The sequence below is a fragment of the Otolemur garnettii genome, unplaced genomic scaffold, assembly GCF_000181295.1.
Source record: "Otolemur garnettii isolate 467f Iridium unplaced genomic scaffold, OtoGar3 scaffold00196, whole genome shotgun sequence".
Taxonomy (NCBI): Eukaryota; Metazoa; Chordata; class Mammalia; order Primates; family Galagidae; genus Otolemur; species Otolemur garnettii.
The window spans coordinates 1,233,296-1,248,692 of NW_003852591.1; the positions used below are offsets into that span (position 1 = coordinate 1,233,296).

The 15,397-nt window shown below is 42.8% G+C and overlaps 1 protein-coding gene across 10 annotated transcripts in view; it reads left to right on the plus strand.

Annotated features, from left to right (window-relative positions):
- SIPA1L1 (signal induced proliferation associated 1 like 1) overlaps positions 1 to 15,397 on the plus strand; it is a 385,188-nt gene that overhangs the window by 300,233 nt on the left and 69,558 nt on the right. For all 10 annotated transcript variants that reach the window (XM_023507644.1, XM_012812217.2, XM_023507649.1 and 7 more), the window contains 2 exons: positions 6,945 to 7,518; positions 8,112 to 8,386. In XM_023507644.1, coding sequence (XP_023363412.1) covers positions 6,945 to 7,518; positions 8,112 to 8,386 — 849 coding nt within the window. The remainder of the gene's footprint in view (positions 1 to 6,944; positions 7,519 to 8,111; positions 8,387 to 15,397) is intronic.

Genomic DNA, 15,397 nt, shown 5'->3' on the forward strand with positions numbered 1-15,397 from the left:
AAAAAAAAAAAAAAAAAGGCTGCAAATATCACACATAAAGAAATGAGTATGTGCCTCATGATGGAATTAGTCTTACCCCTCCCCCAAAAAAACTTAAGTGTGAATCTGATTGTGTCTCCTGATAAGCCAATTTCTAGGAACTCTAAAAGATAGAAGAACATGTTTGTAATCCGCAAAATTCAAACTCTGGAAAACTCTATACAGCAAATAGCCCAATTTCTTCAACAAATAAATTAGAAGACGTAAAAGAATGAAAGAGCAGAGGGGACTCTCTGGGATAAGCAAAAGTGACTAAATTAATTGCAACTTTTGGACCTTATTCGGATCCTAATTTAGACAAAAAGACTATTAAAAAAAAAAAATCCCAGGACATCTTAAACAATTGGAAATTGGAACATCAACATATTCTGTGATAAAAATAAAGAATTACTATTAATTTTAAAACTAAGATAGTAATAAGTAGTTAGAATAATGACCCTGAGTCTTTAAAAGGAAAAAAAAAGTTAAATTGTGGTCGGTAGCTATATTTAGGAAGGTGGGAATATATGTCAGTTCTCTCAGGTTTCCGCACCCAATAATTATAATGTAATAAATGTAGCCAGGCGCGGTGGCTCATGCCTGTAATCTTAGCACTCTGGGAGGCTGAGGCAGGTGGATTGCTTGAGCCCACGATTTGAGACCAGCCTGAGCAAAAGCAAGACCTTGTCTCTACTAAAAATAGAAAAACTGAGGCAACAGATGGAGGCTGCTATGACCTATGACACCACAATAGTCTACCCAGGGTGACAGCTTGAGATTCTGTCTCAAAAAAAGTAACAAATGTAAAAGACAGTATGAGGTAGTGCAAAAAGCACTTGGAATTAGACCAGATGATTAAACTTCTTTTTTTTTTTTTTTTTTTGAGACAGAGCCTCAAGCTATCCCCCTGGGTAGAGTGCCATGGCATCACGCTCACTGCAACCTCCAACTCCTGGGCTCAAGCGAGTCTCCTGCTTCAGCCTCCCAAGTAGCTGGGACTATAGGCGCCCGCCACAGCGCCTGGCCATTTTTGGGTTGCAGCCATCATTGTTGTTTGGCGGGCCCGGGCTGGGGATTCGAACCCGCCACCTTAGGTGTATGTGGCTGGCGCCTTAGACACTTGAGCCACAGGCGCTGAGCCGATTAAACTTCTTAGATCTTAAATTTCCCTTTCTGTGCAGGGGACGGTTGCCTGACATCTGCTTACAATCCCCTCAGTGAAGTGTCTCATAGGCAGGAAGGAAGTGTGGTCTGTCCACGTTGAATGTCCTTGTTTATCTTCTTCCCTTAAAAAAAAAGAATTCGCAAGCTTCAGTGAAGGAGAAGAAAAATCAAAGTGGGTAAAGTGGTAGAAATTTCTCTCAGAAGGTTCTCTTCCAAGCCATTATCAGCATTGGATATTATCAGGATTCCTATTGTCAATGCAACTGACCTCACTAAGACAAGAATCTGAATATGTCATTTTCTGTGTTTAAAACCACTTAGGGAAAAGTTCAGACTCCCCAACCTTGCCTACTGCATGGGGTCCTTTAGTTCTGCCCCCCTCAGCTACTCTTGGCACTTGGACCAATTCTCAGCCTGCCCTGCCTTCCTCTTGTGGAGCTGCTTACCACTCCCAAGGACTCGTGGGTGCCCTGACAGCCTCTGCTGCTCCTCACACACTCCCCTCCCTCCCCTTCCTCTGATGAGTCTCCACTTTGCTTTTCTGTGGAAGGCTGCTGTTGCCTACCAGGACTAGATAAAGTGCCTTCCCTATGTGTTGCCAGTCACACCCTGTGTTTCACCCCTGGGTACAGCCCCTACCAGATGTGTGTCTGATTTTCTGCAGCTGAGCCCTGGACTACCCTTGATCCTCAACATGAGCACAGAACCTACACCGAGTGTAGTAGGTGCAGAGAGAGTGTCTGACGAGTGTATACTATTAGAAATTGAATGACAAGCATGTTTGTTCCACCACTGATCTTTCCAGTCCTTTGCCCAGGTCTGTTTTCTTGGAAAGCTTCTCAAGCCAACATTCTGATCCAGGCTTCAAGAAGGGGAAATTCCTTCTGCCATTTTGTTGTTTTCTGTTACCTTCCTTTTAACTTTGTGACTGAGCATTGTTGTTTATTGCTATTTCCCATTGTGTTTCCAAAGTTTAAGTGTCTTAATCTTGAAATTCCTTTTTTCCATTGAGATTTATATTCATACGTCCCTGGAGCATTCCCATGTATCAACTTAAAATCGGCTTTGAATACCAACACTTGTTATTTTGTCCGAGGTCTTTGATGCCAACAAATGGTACACATCCCAAATCAACTAGAAACAGCCGCCTCGTGGTGGGGTGGATGGTCCCTTTCAGCAAGCACCTCAGCAGTGGAACGTTTCAGAACGTTTCCTTAGAGGGAATAAGTGTGGCCTTACCTGTGAACACTCTGTCTGCTGTCCAAAAGCTGAAATTCCAGGCCTGGCCCTCTTTAACAACTCTGGGCAAATCATTTTATATTTCCCTGTATCTGTATCCTGGAGAAGTGAGGAATTTGCACCCTCTTTTCTTTTCTTTTTTTTTTTTTTTTTTTGAGACAGAGCCTCAAGCTGTCCCCCTGGGCAGAGTGCCGTGGCATTACAGCTCACAGCAACCTCCAACTCCTGGGCTCAAGCGAGTCTTTTGCCTCCGCCTCCCAAGTAGCTGGGACCACAGGCGCCTGCCAGCCACAACGCCTGGCTATTTTTTGGTTGCAGCCGTCATTGTTGTTTTGGCGGGTCCGGGCTGGGGATTCGAACCCGCCACCTTAGGTGTACGTGGCTGGCGCCTTAGCCGGTTGAGCTATAGGCGCCGAGCCTGCACCCTCTTTTCAAATGGAGGTTAGGGATATGTCAAACCATAGCATAAATAATAGGGCACCTTCTTTCCCTTCTGTGTGCTTCAAGGTTTTGGAAAGAGAACATATTTTTACATTAAAATGAACACAAATATTTTTCAGCAAAGTGTAAAATCAAGGTGAGATTGAAGGTGAAACTCAAGATTTTACTGGAAGAGTTTGAGGGGCACCAACCTCTGCAAGCTCCCTCCCTATGCTAACTCTTTCATAGCTGTTTCTGCCGCTGTCATCTAGATAGCCATCCTGACCAGAGGATTCTGCTCCTCAGCAATGCTGGGTTAATGAAACATAGCTAAGATTTTAAAGAATGTATTATGTCTAAAAAGATAGGGTGTTACAAAGTAGGCTAATACCAATGTAGCCAAGGGAGAGCCCTTTAGAATCTTCTTCTAAAAATAACAACTGTTCATAATTACTATGTAGATAATATTAATATGGAGATATTAATGTATCTGCAGAAGGTACCAAAAATAATGTATACACATTTCAAGAAAGGAAAAACTGTATTAAGTTTGTTTAACACTCAAGTCGCATTCAGCTTCTGCATTAATTAATCACAAGAAGTGCTCAAATGTGACTTGTATCCATCTTTTATTATCAGTATATATTATTATCCTTTTTTTTTTAAGATGGATCCTCAAGCTGTGGCCCTGGGTAGAGTGCCGTGTCATCACACCTCACAGCTCACAGCAACCTCCAACTTGTTGGTTTAAATGATTCTCTTACCTCAGCCTCTCAAGTAGCTGGGACTACAGGCGCCCACCACAATGCCCAGCTCTTTTTTGGTTGCAGTTGTCATTGTTGTTTGGAGGGCCTGGACTAGATTTGAACTCACCAGTCTGGTGTATGTGGCTGGCACCTTAGCTGCTTGAGCTACAGGCACTGAGCCTATTATCATTTTAATATAGTTTTTCTTTCTGAAAATGTGGATACCTTATTTGGCACCATCTGTATATATAGCAAACTAAGATTTCAGGAAAGCTTGTTTTTTTAAGGAGGCAAAATATCTTATGTAGTTTAAGTCAAGCCTTATTATCAAGAGTTCAGAATTGGTGGCATTTAAATTAATGAGCTTTTACCCTTGTAGAAACCTTGAAAGTTAAATTCCTCCAAAACAAAATCCTTTCTTTGAAAAAAGCCTTCGAGGGTATCATCTTCCTCGTCGTCTTCTGTGAAGATTCTATTTCTGATGATGCAAAAGCTGATTTTAATGTCTGTATCATTTACCTCCCTACCACAGTGAATCATTGATAATTATATGTTAAGGATCCAGTTCTTTTCTTCACAGTTTATTCTAGATGCTTCTAATTATTGGTAGGTTTTCAGTATATGTTTGTCTGAAATTATATCAATTAATGATTAGATCTATACAAAACCCCTGAGTTTAACAGGCATGTGGCAGGAGGGTGCTCATAGCCCTGTTACCCCCCCCCCAGTCATTTTCTTCTCCTTATTTAAAATAAAACCACAGCTGTTTTCTGAGAAAAAAATAATGATTTGAGTGAAATTAGCAAGAAAATTAATTGCCAATTTTAATGTGAAAGATATTACATATTTTGGGGGTCCTTATAGGATTCCTCTTGGAAAATCTAGTAAATCTGGATTTCAGCATCTTTTGCTTGATTTTAAAAGAAAAAAATAACATGATCAAATTAAAATTATACAGCTGTCAGCATTCAAGCCAGACAGTTCACAATAGACAAGAAAAACTGCCTTTCTAATACATAGTGGTATAATTAAGCCATAATGCTTATGGAAGTTTCTGTGAATTCTCTTTCTTCTCCAGTTAGAAAATGGGACGTGGCTTTGCCACCTTTCTTTGTCATGAAGCGAACTAGGTAGTCTTTTCTTAAAGTAAGCTTGCGAAAACCAGCAGGCCACACACGACATCTTACAACCGTGTAGGTTTTCTGTTTCACCAGAAATGTAATGTGTATCCCAAGCTTGCTGTTTTTTATTTATTTATCCTATTTTCACAAGAAATAATTATGTTTTGAAAAGCAACGCTGAATATCTTAAAGCAAAGCCTGCTTAAAATAAAAAATGAAACAGAGCTCTTCAGTTTTGTTTGAAGGAGGCATACTCTCTGATGAGTCTTTTCTGGGAGTTCAGAAGAACCAGATGTTTACATTGCTCCTCTCATGCTTAGAGCACTTGCATGATTTACTCACTTGTAAATAATTTGGAAGGAGAGATGTTTGGTGTGTTAAAATCAGCATTTCCAGCCACGTCAAACTCTGTTGAAATCTTGGACCTGACACAAAACACACAGCTCACCATTTCCATTTAACTTCTGTTGTAGCTTTAGGAGAACTTAAAAATAAGTTCTTTTGAGGTTAAAATAATGTTATTATCCCAGACATGCATGTAGTCCTCTTCTTATGCCTGTTCTATGCAGAAGAAATCACTGCACCAAGCTTTCTTATATCTTGCTTAAGAGATGGGAGGAGAACCTATTCTCTCTCAAATAGGTTCTCAGAGTCAAAAAACAAAAAGTAGAAAATTTCCACCAAAGGATAGCTCAGTTTTAAAATATGACCTTTTTTTTTTTTTTGCTATTATGTAAAGGTCATACGCATTCTGTTACTCAAATTCCAATTTTCACTTTAAACTGCTGCTGTAATCATGTTGCATAATGCCCCACACTTTGGCCAACAAATATTTAATTTTCATATTTAATATACTTTTATGTCCTGTGTCTTCTGATGTTTTTATTGTAAGCTATCTAACAGGCATCATATTTAGAATGAAGAACACACTTGAGCCCTCCCAGAATCTGTGCTTATTATGAAAGGTCACGTAATTGTAGTAACTTCCCTTGGAAACAATGTGTAGACAATGTAGTCGTTGTCTACACATTATAGATATGTCTCATGTAGGCAAGGCTCAGTGGCTCACACCTGTAGTCCTAGCACTCTAGGAGGCCAAGGCAGGTGGATCACCTGAGGTCATGAGTTCAAGACCAGCTCTGAGCAAGAGCGAGACTCTGTCTCTAAAAAAAATAGCCAGGCAGCAGGCACCTATAGTTCCAGCTACTTAGGAGGCTGAGACAAGAGGATCACTTGAGCCAGGAGTTTAAAGTTGCTATGAGCTATGATGACACCATAACACTTAACCTCTGAGTGACCGAGTGAGACTCTGTCTAAGAAAAAAGAAAAAGGATTGTTCATTGCAGCTCAATTCATAATAGCCAAGTCATAGAAGAAGCCCAAGTGCCCATTGACCCACTTAATCCAAATGGATTAATAAATTGTGGTATATGTATACGATGGAATATTATGCAGCCTTATAAAAAGATGGAGACTTTACCTCTTTTACGTTTGCATGGATGGAGCTGGAACATATCCTACTTAGTAAAGTATCTCAAGAATGAAAGAAAAAATATCCAGTGTACTCAGTACTATTATGAAGCCAGTTTATAATCACCCACACTTTCATATGAAGAATAGATCACAACTATGGCCCAGGATGGAGGGAGGGGACAGAAGGGAAGGGGTCAGGTCAGATTGAGGGAGGGTGAATGGTGGGATCACACCTATGGTGCATAATGCAAGGGTACATGTTGGATCTATTAAGTATAGAGTATAAACGTTTTAACACAATAGCGAAGTAAATGAGACAAGGTGTATATTAACCAGTGTGATGTAAACACTCCTGATTCTATGTGGGATCAGCACATTGTACCCCATGAATGAATTAAGGTATACATGATCTGTGTGTTTGTGATTTAATTTTTTTTTTAAAAGGTAGTATGTAGAATACCTCAGTAAATCTATTTCCTCATGGAATTATGTTTAGTTTCCTATATGTTAAAGAAAAGAAAGTTAACACTGGTTTTTTTATGAGAGTTTTTGGCTTGGAGAAAAAATTTATGTTCTATGAATGCTCAGTGTGGTTAAATGAAAAAGTGTGCTCATGTGAAGTAGAACTTACATGGTGTCTTGTGGGGAAGATATTTTGCTCCTGAGGTGTCCTCATCTGTGAGCGAATGTCCCTTAATCCCGCTCTGTGAATCTGACACACACGGACATGCTGCCTCTTCTCTTGTCTTTGTTTTTTCTCCAGTGTGGCCGTCACCAGGTCCAGAGATGTGCCTTCTTTTGGGCCTCCCATCCCTAAAGGGGTCACCTTCCCTAAGTCGAATGTGTTCAGGGACTTCCTTTTGGCCAAAGTGATTAATGCAGAAAATGCTGCTCATAAATCAGAAAAGTTCCGGGCCATGGCAACCCGGACCCGCCAGGAATACCTAAAAGATCTGGCAGAAAAGAATGTCACCAACACCCCTATCGACCCCTCTGGCAAGTTTCCATTCATCTCTCTGGCCTCCAAGAAGAAAGAAAAGTCTAAGCCGTATCCGGGAGCTGAGCTCAGCAGCATGGGAGCCATCGTGTGGGCAGTCCGGGCGAAAGACTACAACACCGCCATGGAGATGGACTGCCTCTTAGGGATCTCCAACGAGTTCATCGTGCTCATCGAACTGGAGACAAAGAGCGTGGTTTTTAACTGTTCCTGCAGAGATGTGATAGGCTGGACTTCAGCCGACAACGGCCTCAAAATCTTCTACGAACGAGGAGAATGTATTTCGGTGGAGAGTTTCATTAGCAATGAGGACATCAAGGAGATTGTCAAGAGGTTGCAGGTGAGTCTTTTCCTTCTGCCTACCTACATGAAATTTCTCTTTCCTAAGACTTTCGGTACAGACTCGAGCCAAGTTACCAAAGCGTGTACTGTTCCATTATTGTGGCTCCTGTGTAAGCTCCCTTGATACGTGAGGCAAGCAGAGTTTATCTCTGGGTTATGTTTTCCATGACGTTTTGGAAGGTAGCAGAACAAATGGGGGCAGATCCATCTCGTGGGACCCAGTGTTGCAGCCCGGCCTAGCTGGTGGTGGGTTGAAAAGAGTTGTTTGACTGACTTGAGGATCTGCCACCTTGCGTTTTATAAAGACAAAATGAGCAGCAGAGTGTGGTTTCTCTCCGCTGCCAACTCCCTGCAGGTCACTGTTAGAGCTTTCCTTGTAACTTCAGGGAAGGCTTTGAGCTTTTTGGATGCAACAAATATGTTCCTTTTAGCCTAATGAATAGAGACCAGTGAAGGGGAAATAACCAGACTGCTCCTGAGCTGGCAGCGGGATGTTCAGCAGTAACCCTGCTTGCAGTGTTCTCCAGTTCCCTGTCCACCCGCTAATACCCTATTGCATTAAACCACGGTATCCTCTATTTCCTTGTCTAGTTTGTTTCGAAAGGCTGTGAATCTGTGGAGATGACTCTGCGAAGAAATGGGTTAGGACAGCTTGGCTTCCACGTCAACTACGAGGGCATCGTGGCAGATGTGGAGCCCTACGGCTATGCCTGGCAGGCAGGGCTGAGGCAGGGCAGCCGCCTGGTGGAAATCTGCAAGGTGGCGGTGGCCACCCTGAGCCACGAGCAGATGATCGATCTCCTGAGAACCTCCGTCACAGTGAAGGTGGTCATCATTCCGCCTCATGATGACTGCACCCCACGGAGGTAGGTCTGAGCTGCAGTAGATGGGCCTGACCCTGAGGGCAGGGATTGTGTGCGGCAAGGAACAACTCCTAGCTGGTAGGACATAGGGTGTTGTGAGGAGCAGCAGGGTGTACACAGCACTGAAAGTTCAGCTGATTAAGGACGCTGCTCCCCCTCGGCATGCAGCAAACAGCAGCCAGAGAGAATGGCTGACTGGGACCATTCCCAGGTTTTAGTCTCAGGATTTACAAAGTTGCTGTCCCAGATAGAGAAGCCTGGTAATGTCGGTCTGAGGCATCTTAAGCAGTAGCCGACAAAGATTGAACACTGCACGTTCAAAGACGCTCAGCAGCTCAGACGGTCAGATTTTCTCCTGTTACCTGCCGTGGGATCCTTACTCTCCTTTCTACCCATGTATACTCAGTGAGCTGGTCCTGCTCCTGAAGCTTTGGCATTTCGGTTCTAGTTTTCCAAAGAGAAAACTCTGGAGCTCCCTGACCTTCCCAGCTCCTGCCAAGCCAGCAGCACTACTGAAGATTTAACTTCTCTGTCTCTGGGAAGCCCCTTGATGGAACAAATTTAATCAACTAGTTTTTGTCCTTTCAGTGTGCACATGTTATCTTTGCTAGTTTTTTTTTTTTTAATTGAATGTTTTAAACTGATTTTTTTCTAAGAATTTCTCTTAAGCTTTGGCAGGTCTTAGGCCTTTTAAAACCAAGGGAATGTTGTTTATCCAGTTTTCCCCCCCAAAATGACTGTTCCTGCACCTGAGCTGTCATAGATTTATGAATTACAGATGGTGAAATGTAACTGGTTATGATGGGTTATTTGTGTCCTTTAAAAAGTAAGCAGTGGCAGGCACAGCGGCTTATGCCTGTTACCCTAGCACTCTGGGAGACCCAAATGGGAAGACTGTTTAAGGCCAGGAGTTTGAGGCCAGCCTGGGCAATATAGCAAGACCCCTCTCTATAAAAAACTTTTAAAATAGCTGGTCATGGTGGTGGACCCCTGTAGTCTCAGCTACTTGGGAGCCTGAGGCAGAAGGACCACATGAGCCCAACAGTTGGAGCCTGCAGTGAGCTTTGATCACATCAGTGGACTCCAACTTGAGTGACTTAAAATAAATAAATACATAAATAGCTATATTTATTTTTTTCAATAGAGATTAAGTGGCAATGACCATGTACTTCAGTGCTTCAAACCAAGTGTTACAATCAGACTTTGCTAGAGATAGTATTTCCTCATTGCGCTTACCATCCTTATTGTCCTGGGGATTTTGTACATACATCGAAATACTGTCTAATGAAATCCATTTGGCTGATAAGTTTTAAGCAATGCCCTCTTTTGGATACCTGGATCTCCCTGAAAAATGAAGATATCTATTCAGAACCTTTTAGCCACTTTGGAGTGGAGGGAAATATTCAGAAACTGCTCTGCGTTGGTTAACCAGGTGTGCTGAGCCTTTTCTGGTTCCCTCAAGTGTGTCATCATTAATGTGAAGCATCCTGAGGAACTGTGGTTTAAAAAGCAACATGAGGAAGACAGAGGACGTGCATAGTGCTCTCCAGATGCCACCTCGCTCTCCGGCCTCTTTCTCTGTTGTTTCTTGGTGTCTCTTTCAAAGTTGTCTCCTTTCTTGCTTCTAACAGGCAATCCAGTGCCTTTCGCCCTTGTACAGTGGCAACCTTAACTACCTACGATAAGGAATAGTAGAGGCTAGTCTAGCCCTGCGGTCTTATGATGCCGTTTTGTCTGCTGAGAGAGCTGTCTGGTTTTTCTAGCTCCCAGGTTTCTAGGGGGTAGAGGAGAAGTAAATAGCATTGTGTGAGTGCGACCTTGTGAATAATGGGGTAGAAAGGTGGGCTAGAGGCCAGGCGCTGGCAGGTTGCTCCATGGTGGAGGAGGTGCAGTAGGCTGGCGTATCTTCTGCTGAAAATAACTAACATCTTCCTGAGTATTTTACTTTAATGTGCCAAGTCCTAGAAAAGCACTTTTATATGGATTAGTATATTTAATCCTTACATCAAGCCTGTGAGGTGATAGTATTATTATTTCTATTTTGAAGAAAACTAAGACTCAGAAAGGTTGATAAACTTCCTAAGCTCCTCTAGCCAGTTGGGGTCTAACTTCAAGAGTCCAGGCTCTTAACTGTCACTTGGTATGCTTGGTGCACAAATCCTTTCCTTATATTCCAGAATAGGCAGTGATGTGCTGGTAAATTGGCTTTCTGTTGGGGAAAAAGTCTTGATCTGTAGTTATTTGCTCATTCCTACGGTGTAGATTCTCCCACTGTGGCTAATTTCAGGCTCCCAGTGTGGCATCACTGTGGGCAGAGTTGGGATGGACCATGGGCTCCAGCACACCCTGAGTGCACGCTCCGTGTCTGTGCATGGAGCCTAGCTGTGAAGCACACAGGCCATCCCCTTGCTGGGACAGGAGTCTGGGGAAAGGGCCAGTGCCCAACACATGCCCACAGGCCTGGAGCCGCACTCTGCCCTTTAACTGCAGTTTCCATCTGTAAAGCCACTGTGGGACCTTCTGGGCAGGGCAGGTGGGAGATGCTGGCAGAAATGCCTTGGGAGGGCTGTAAGCCAGCTCTGCTCCTGCTTTCAGAGATGCTTCAGAGGGAACAGTGGAAGCATTAGCACCTTGTTATAATTTTCAACAAAATAGGATAATGCTCTCCTGTCATTTTTTCCTTCTCCTCCGCACTTCACACTCCTACTGCTGTTTTCCTAGCAACTAATTACTCTGTTCTCTGACTAGTCATTCTCTTCTTCTTTGTCAGCTGTGATTTTACCACCAAAGCTCTACCAGGAGGCAGCACAGGCCTTTGGAGGCACGTTGTCTCCTGCTCCTTAACTGTGTGGGGTTCTTAGGGTCTCCAGGACCTGAGGCTGCCACCAGTACCCAGGGGCACAGGGAGTGTATATAATACACCCACAGGTTTGTATGTTCACATGGAACAATCATACGTTTGAAAAAGACAGCATTGGCTCAGCGCCTATAGCTCAACGGGCTAAGGCGCCAGCCACGTACACCTAAGGTGGCGGGTTCAAATCCCCAGCCTGGACCCGCCAAACAACAATGATGGCTGCAACCAAAAAATAGCCGGGCGTTGTGGCGGGCGCCTGTGGTCCCAGCTACTTGGGAGGCAGAGGCAGGAGACTCGCTTGAGCCCAGGAGTTGGAGGTTGCTGTGAGCTATAATGCCCCGGCACTCTACCCAGGGGGACAGCTTGAGGCTCTGTCTCAAAAAAAAAAAAAAGAAAGAAAAAGACAGCATTTAAAAAAAATATAAAGCCAGTTTAACAGCAAAAAAGTAGTGCTTAAATAACAAATATAAAATAGGGCTCCTTAACTTGTTCTTGGACCCCTCTATAGATTGCTCCCAGACTACAGTTTTGTTTTGTTTTGTTCCAAAGAAAGAAGGGACAGAGAGAGTATATGAACTTTCTGAGCCCCTCCTATGTGTTGAGCATTTTCTTTTTTATCCTCGTGGCAGCTTCATTTTTATTAAAATGAGATAAGAAGATGAGGTCTGGTCACTGCCCAAAGAGTGAACAGGACCAGCTAGCATGACAGCGCAAGGTAGACAGCCCTGGTGGACAGCACTGGAAGACCTCCCAGGAGTAAGCAGTGCCTTCTGCAGGAGGTACCCAGCCCATCACCCCACATCCTGCCTGTCGCCACTCTGGAGTAGAACAGTGTCAGTATACGTAGTATTAGTGTCTGTGCCCTCTGAATCTTCAATGTCATTCTCTTGGCAAGATGAAAACACCTGGATGACTGGCTAAATTGTGATGTTCTGGATGGAATTGCATACGAGTGGCTAACCTTCATTCTGATGAGGACCACTGGCCTACAGTCTTTGGGGAAAGCAGTTAAGGGCCATTCAAAAGAGGAGCTAATAACAAACAAGTTACATAAAAAGACCAAATAACCTTTTAGACAAGAAATAGTAACAAAAGTTTGTTTGTTTGTTTACTTTTTAAAAGACCAGTATTTTAAAGTGCAAAAGCCTACTGCTTTAGAGCTGGAGGGGCTATTAGAAGCCTCTAGTTCAGATCTCTCATTTTTCATGTGAAGGACTTTGGTTCAAAGATGTTACCTGCTTTTTCTAAGCCAGAGTCACATGGCTTACAGAGATGGAGGCATCATCAAACATAAAACTCTTCTGCCTTATGAATTCAGTGTTGTGATACTCTGTTCAATATATTGGTCCTCCATTTTTTGTATTTCATAGTGTCTTCAGGAAAAGAGGAGAGAGTAATGATATGGTAAAAGGAGAAATTAAAAGAGAGAGAATAAAAAGGCTAAAAAACAGAGTAAGGAGATGGAGTCGCTTTTCAGTTAATTTATAACTTCAGCAGATCAGTATTTGTCACCTTTTGTGCTGACATTGCAATCCTGCTGACCAGACCACCTCTCTTTAATTGAGTTTTATAAAAGTTGTTGATTTTTTTTTCTTTTTTTGTGATGGGCTATGACTTGTGTGAGATGTGATGATTTCTGTAGGGTAAAGGATGTTTGGGGACTTGAAGTGGCTGAGTTAGTGACTAAAATGAAACTAACCTAACCTCTGGGTAGTTTAATTCTGTGGGTTTCCACATCCCCCCTCTTCCTGGCTTTGTAAACTTGAACAGGAAACCTCTCCAGGCCTCCATTTCTCATCTATGCAGTGGGGATAATGATAGCATCAGCTTCATAGAGATGCTGGAATGTGGCTGGACTAGTTCTGGCTCATCGTGAGTTGTTAGTGTTGGTAGAGTTATCATTCTCCAACACCAAGTTTTACTTAGAAAAAGATGATAAAAGTCCGTTTGTGAAAGTTTGTATGGCGTTGAAAGCCAGCTTTCCTCCGTGTCGGGCAGTCTACTGTCCATGTCCTGATTCTACATACCATTCTTCTGTGTGGCAGAGGAAAGTAAGAGACCAGGAAGCCAGCGGTGGTTACTCTTGCCTTGAAAGGCCATCAGAAGCAGCAGGTGGCGGAGGTTCCCTTCAGTGGAAACTTCTTTGCTTGTTCCTACTCCAAGAAGGAATCTTTTCTCCCTCTCTGGGCTTTATCATACTACATTCTGCTGATGTGGGCTACACAGAATGTTTCTGGTCACGTATCAAGAATGGTGGGAAGGAAATACAAGTTATAAGGAAGACAAAGTCTTTGGCCACAGGACTGTTTTAACCAGTTTTAGTAGTAAATGTTAAATGCAGTTTAAAACAGCAGTCCCCAGCCTTTGTGGCACTAAAGACCCATTTCATGGAAGACAGTTTTCCCATGAATGGGGCATGGGATGAGTGGGAATGGTCAGTAGCAGCCAGACCTCTCTGCTAATGATAATCTGTGTTTGCAGCCACTCCCCAGCACTAGCCTTAGCTCCACCACAGGTATCACGCATTAGATTCTCATAAGGAACACACAACCTAGAGCCTTTAAATGTGCAGTACAGTCGGGTTTGTGCTCCTATGAGGATCTAATGCTGCTGCTGATCAGATAAGAGGCAGAGCTCAGGCAGTGATGCAGGTGATGAGGCTGTAAATACAGATGAAGCTTCATTTGCTCTTCTGCAGCTATGGGACCATGGATTTAAAAGACTTTTTTTCTTTTCTTTTTTTTTTTGAGATCGTCTCACTATGTCACCCTCAGTAGAATGCCATGGCATCACACTCACCTCAAACTCCTGGGCTTAAGTGATTCTCTTGCCTCAGCCTCCCAAGTAGCTGGCACCACAGGCGCCTGCCACAGCGCCCAGCTATTTTATTTTTTGGTTGCAGTTGTCATTGTTGTTTAAGTGGTCCAGGCTGGATTGGAACCTACCAGCCTTGGTGTATGTGGCTGGCGCCATAACCACTGTGCTACAGTGCAGGGTCTTAAAAGACTATTTCAGAAAGTTTTTGAAGAAGAAAATTGGGCAATTCTCAATTCCAAATCTTTCATTTTGCAAAAAACAAAGGCCCGAAGATGAAAGCAGCTTGTCAGAAAATATCACATCAGTATTGATTCTATTACTGTTATCACCAGTTTATTTACTTGTATTTTGTCTGCCTGATGCAAAATGGACTGGAAGCAGCCTACAAGAAGTTACCTGTACAATATCACAAAATAAAACCTCAGTGGCGAATTTGTGGGGGAGAGTACCAAGAGGAAAACACGGCCTAGGAAGAAATAGTTGTGTCCATGTGCCAGTTCCTCGGAGCCAGGGGAAGGGGCGTAGAGGACAGTAGAGGACAACTTTCATTGAGCTTCTAAGTAATAAGTGACCGTTGCTGAGGAGAAGCAAACCTAGTCCTGATGTTGCAGAGAGACATTGTTCATCGGATTGCTATAAATTTTTATCAATATTCCTTTTATTATATTTACAAATTCAGAGTACCAGACCTTCATAAAATGGCCTAGTCAGAAATGAAAGGCTCTAGACTATCCTGTAGTGTATCTCCATCAACAATCAAAATTTTGAGTTGCTAATAGAGACACACCATACAATGGTATATTTTTGTCATAATTATCAGAGTCAAAGCTAGAAATTACATCAGAGCCTAAGGTAATATTTCCTAATATCAAAAGTAAAGGGCTTATAGCATAAGTCATTAACTACTAAAAGTAATGTCAAATGTACATAAAGCACTGTCTTACAAAATACAGATTTTAACTCTCAAGTAGGTCATGAAATAAGTTTAGGAGGTTGTACCTAATGTATTCTTTTAGGAAACATAAATTCAGAATATATCAAAATAGGAGGCAATCAGAGTAAGAATGAATATTATGTGAGTATGTGGTTGTGCTGAATCCCAGTGTAAAATGTGTTTCTTACTGAGGTTGCCCTCAAAAAAGTTTGAAAGCCATTAGTGTTAAAGCATAAAAGGGGTACAGTGGAGCCTTGGGCATAAGGCTCAGATTAAGGTTGACCTAGGCTTTGGGGGAGTTGGAGAGGTAAGGAAATCTCCCCCCAAAAGAACCCATTGGAGATATAGGCTGTGACTAGGTAGGCAGGGACACCAGAAGACACTCTGGTTGCTCCCGAGCACGTGC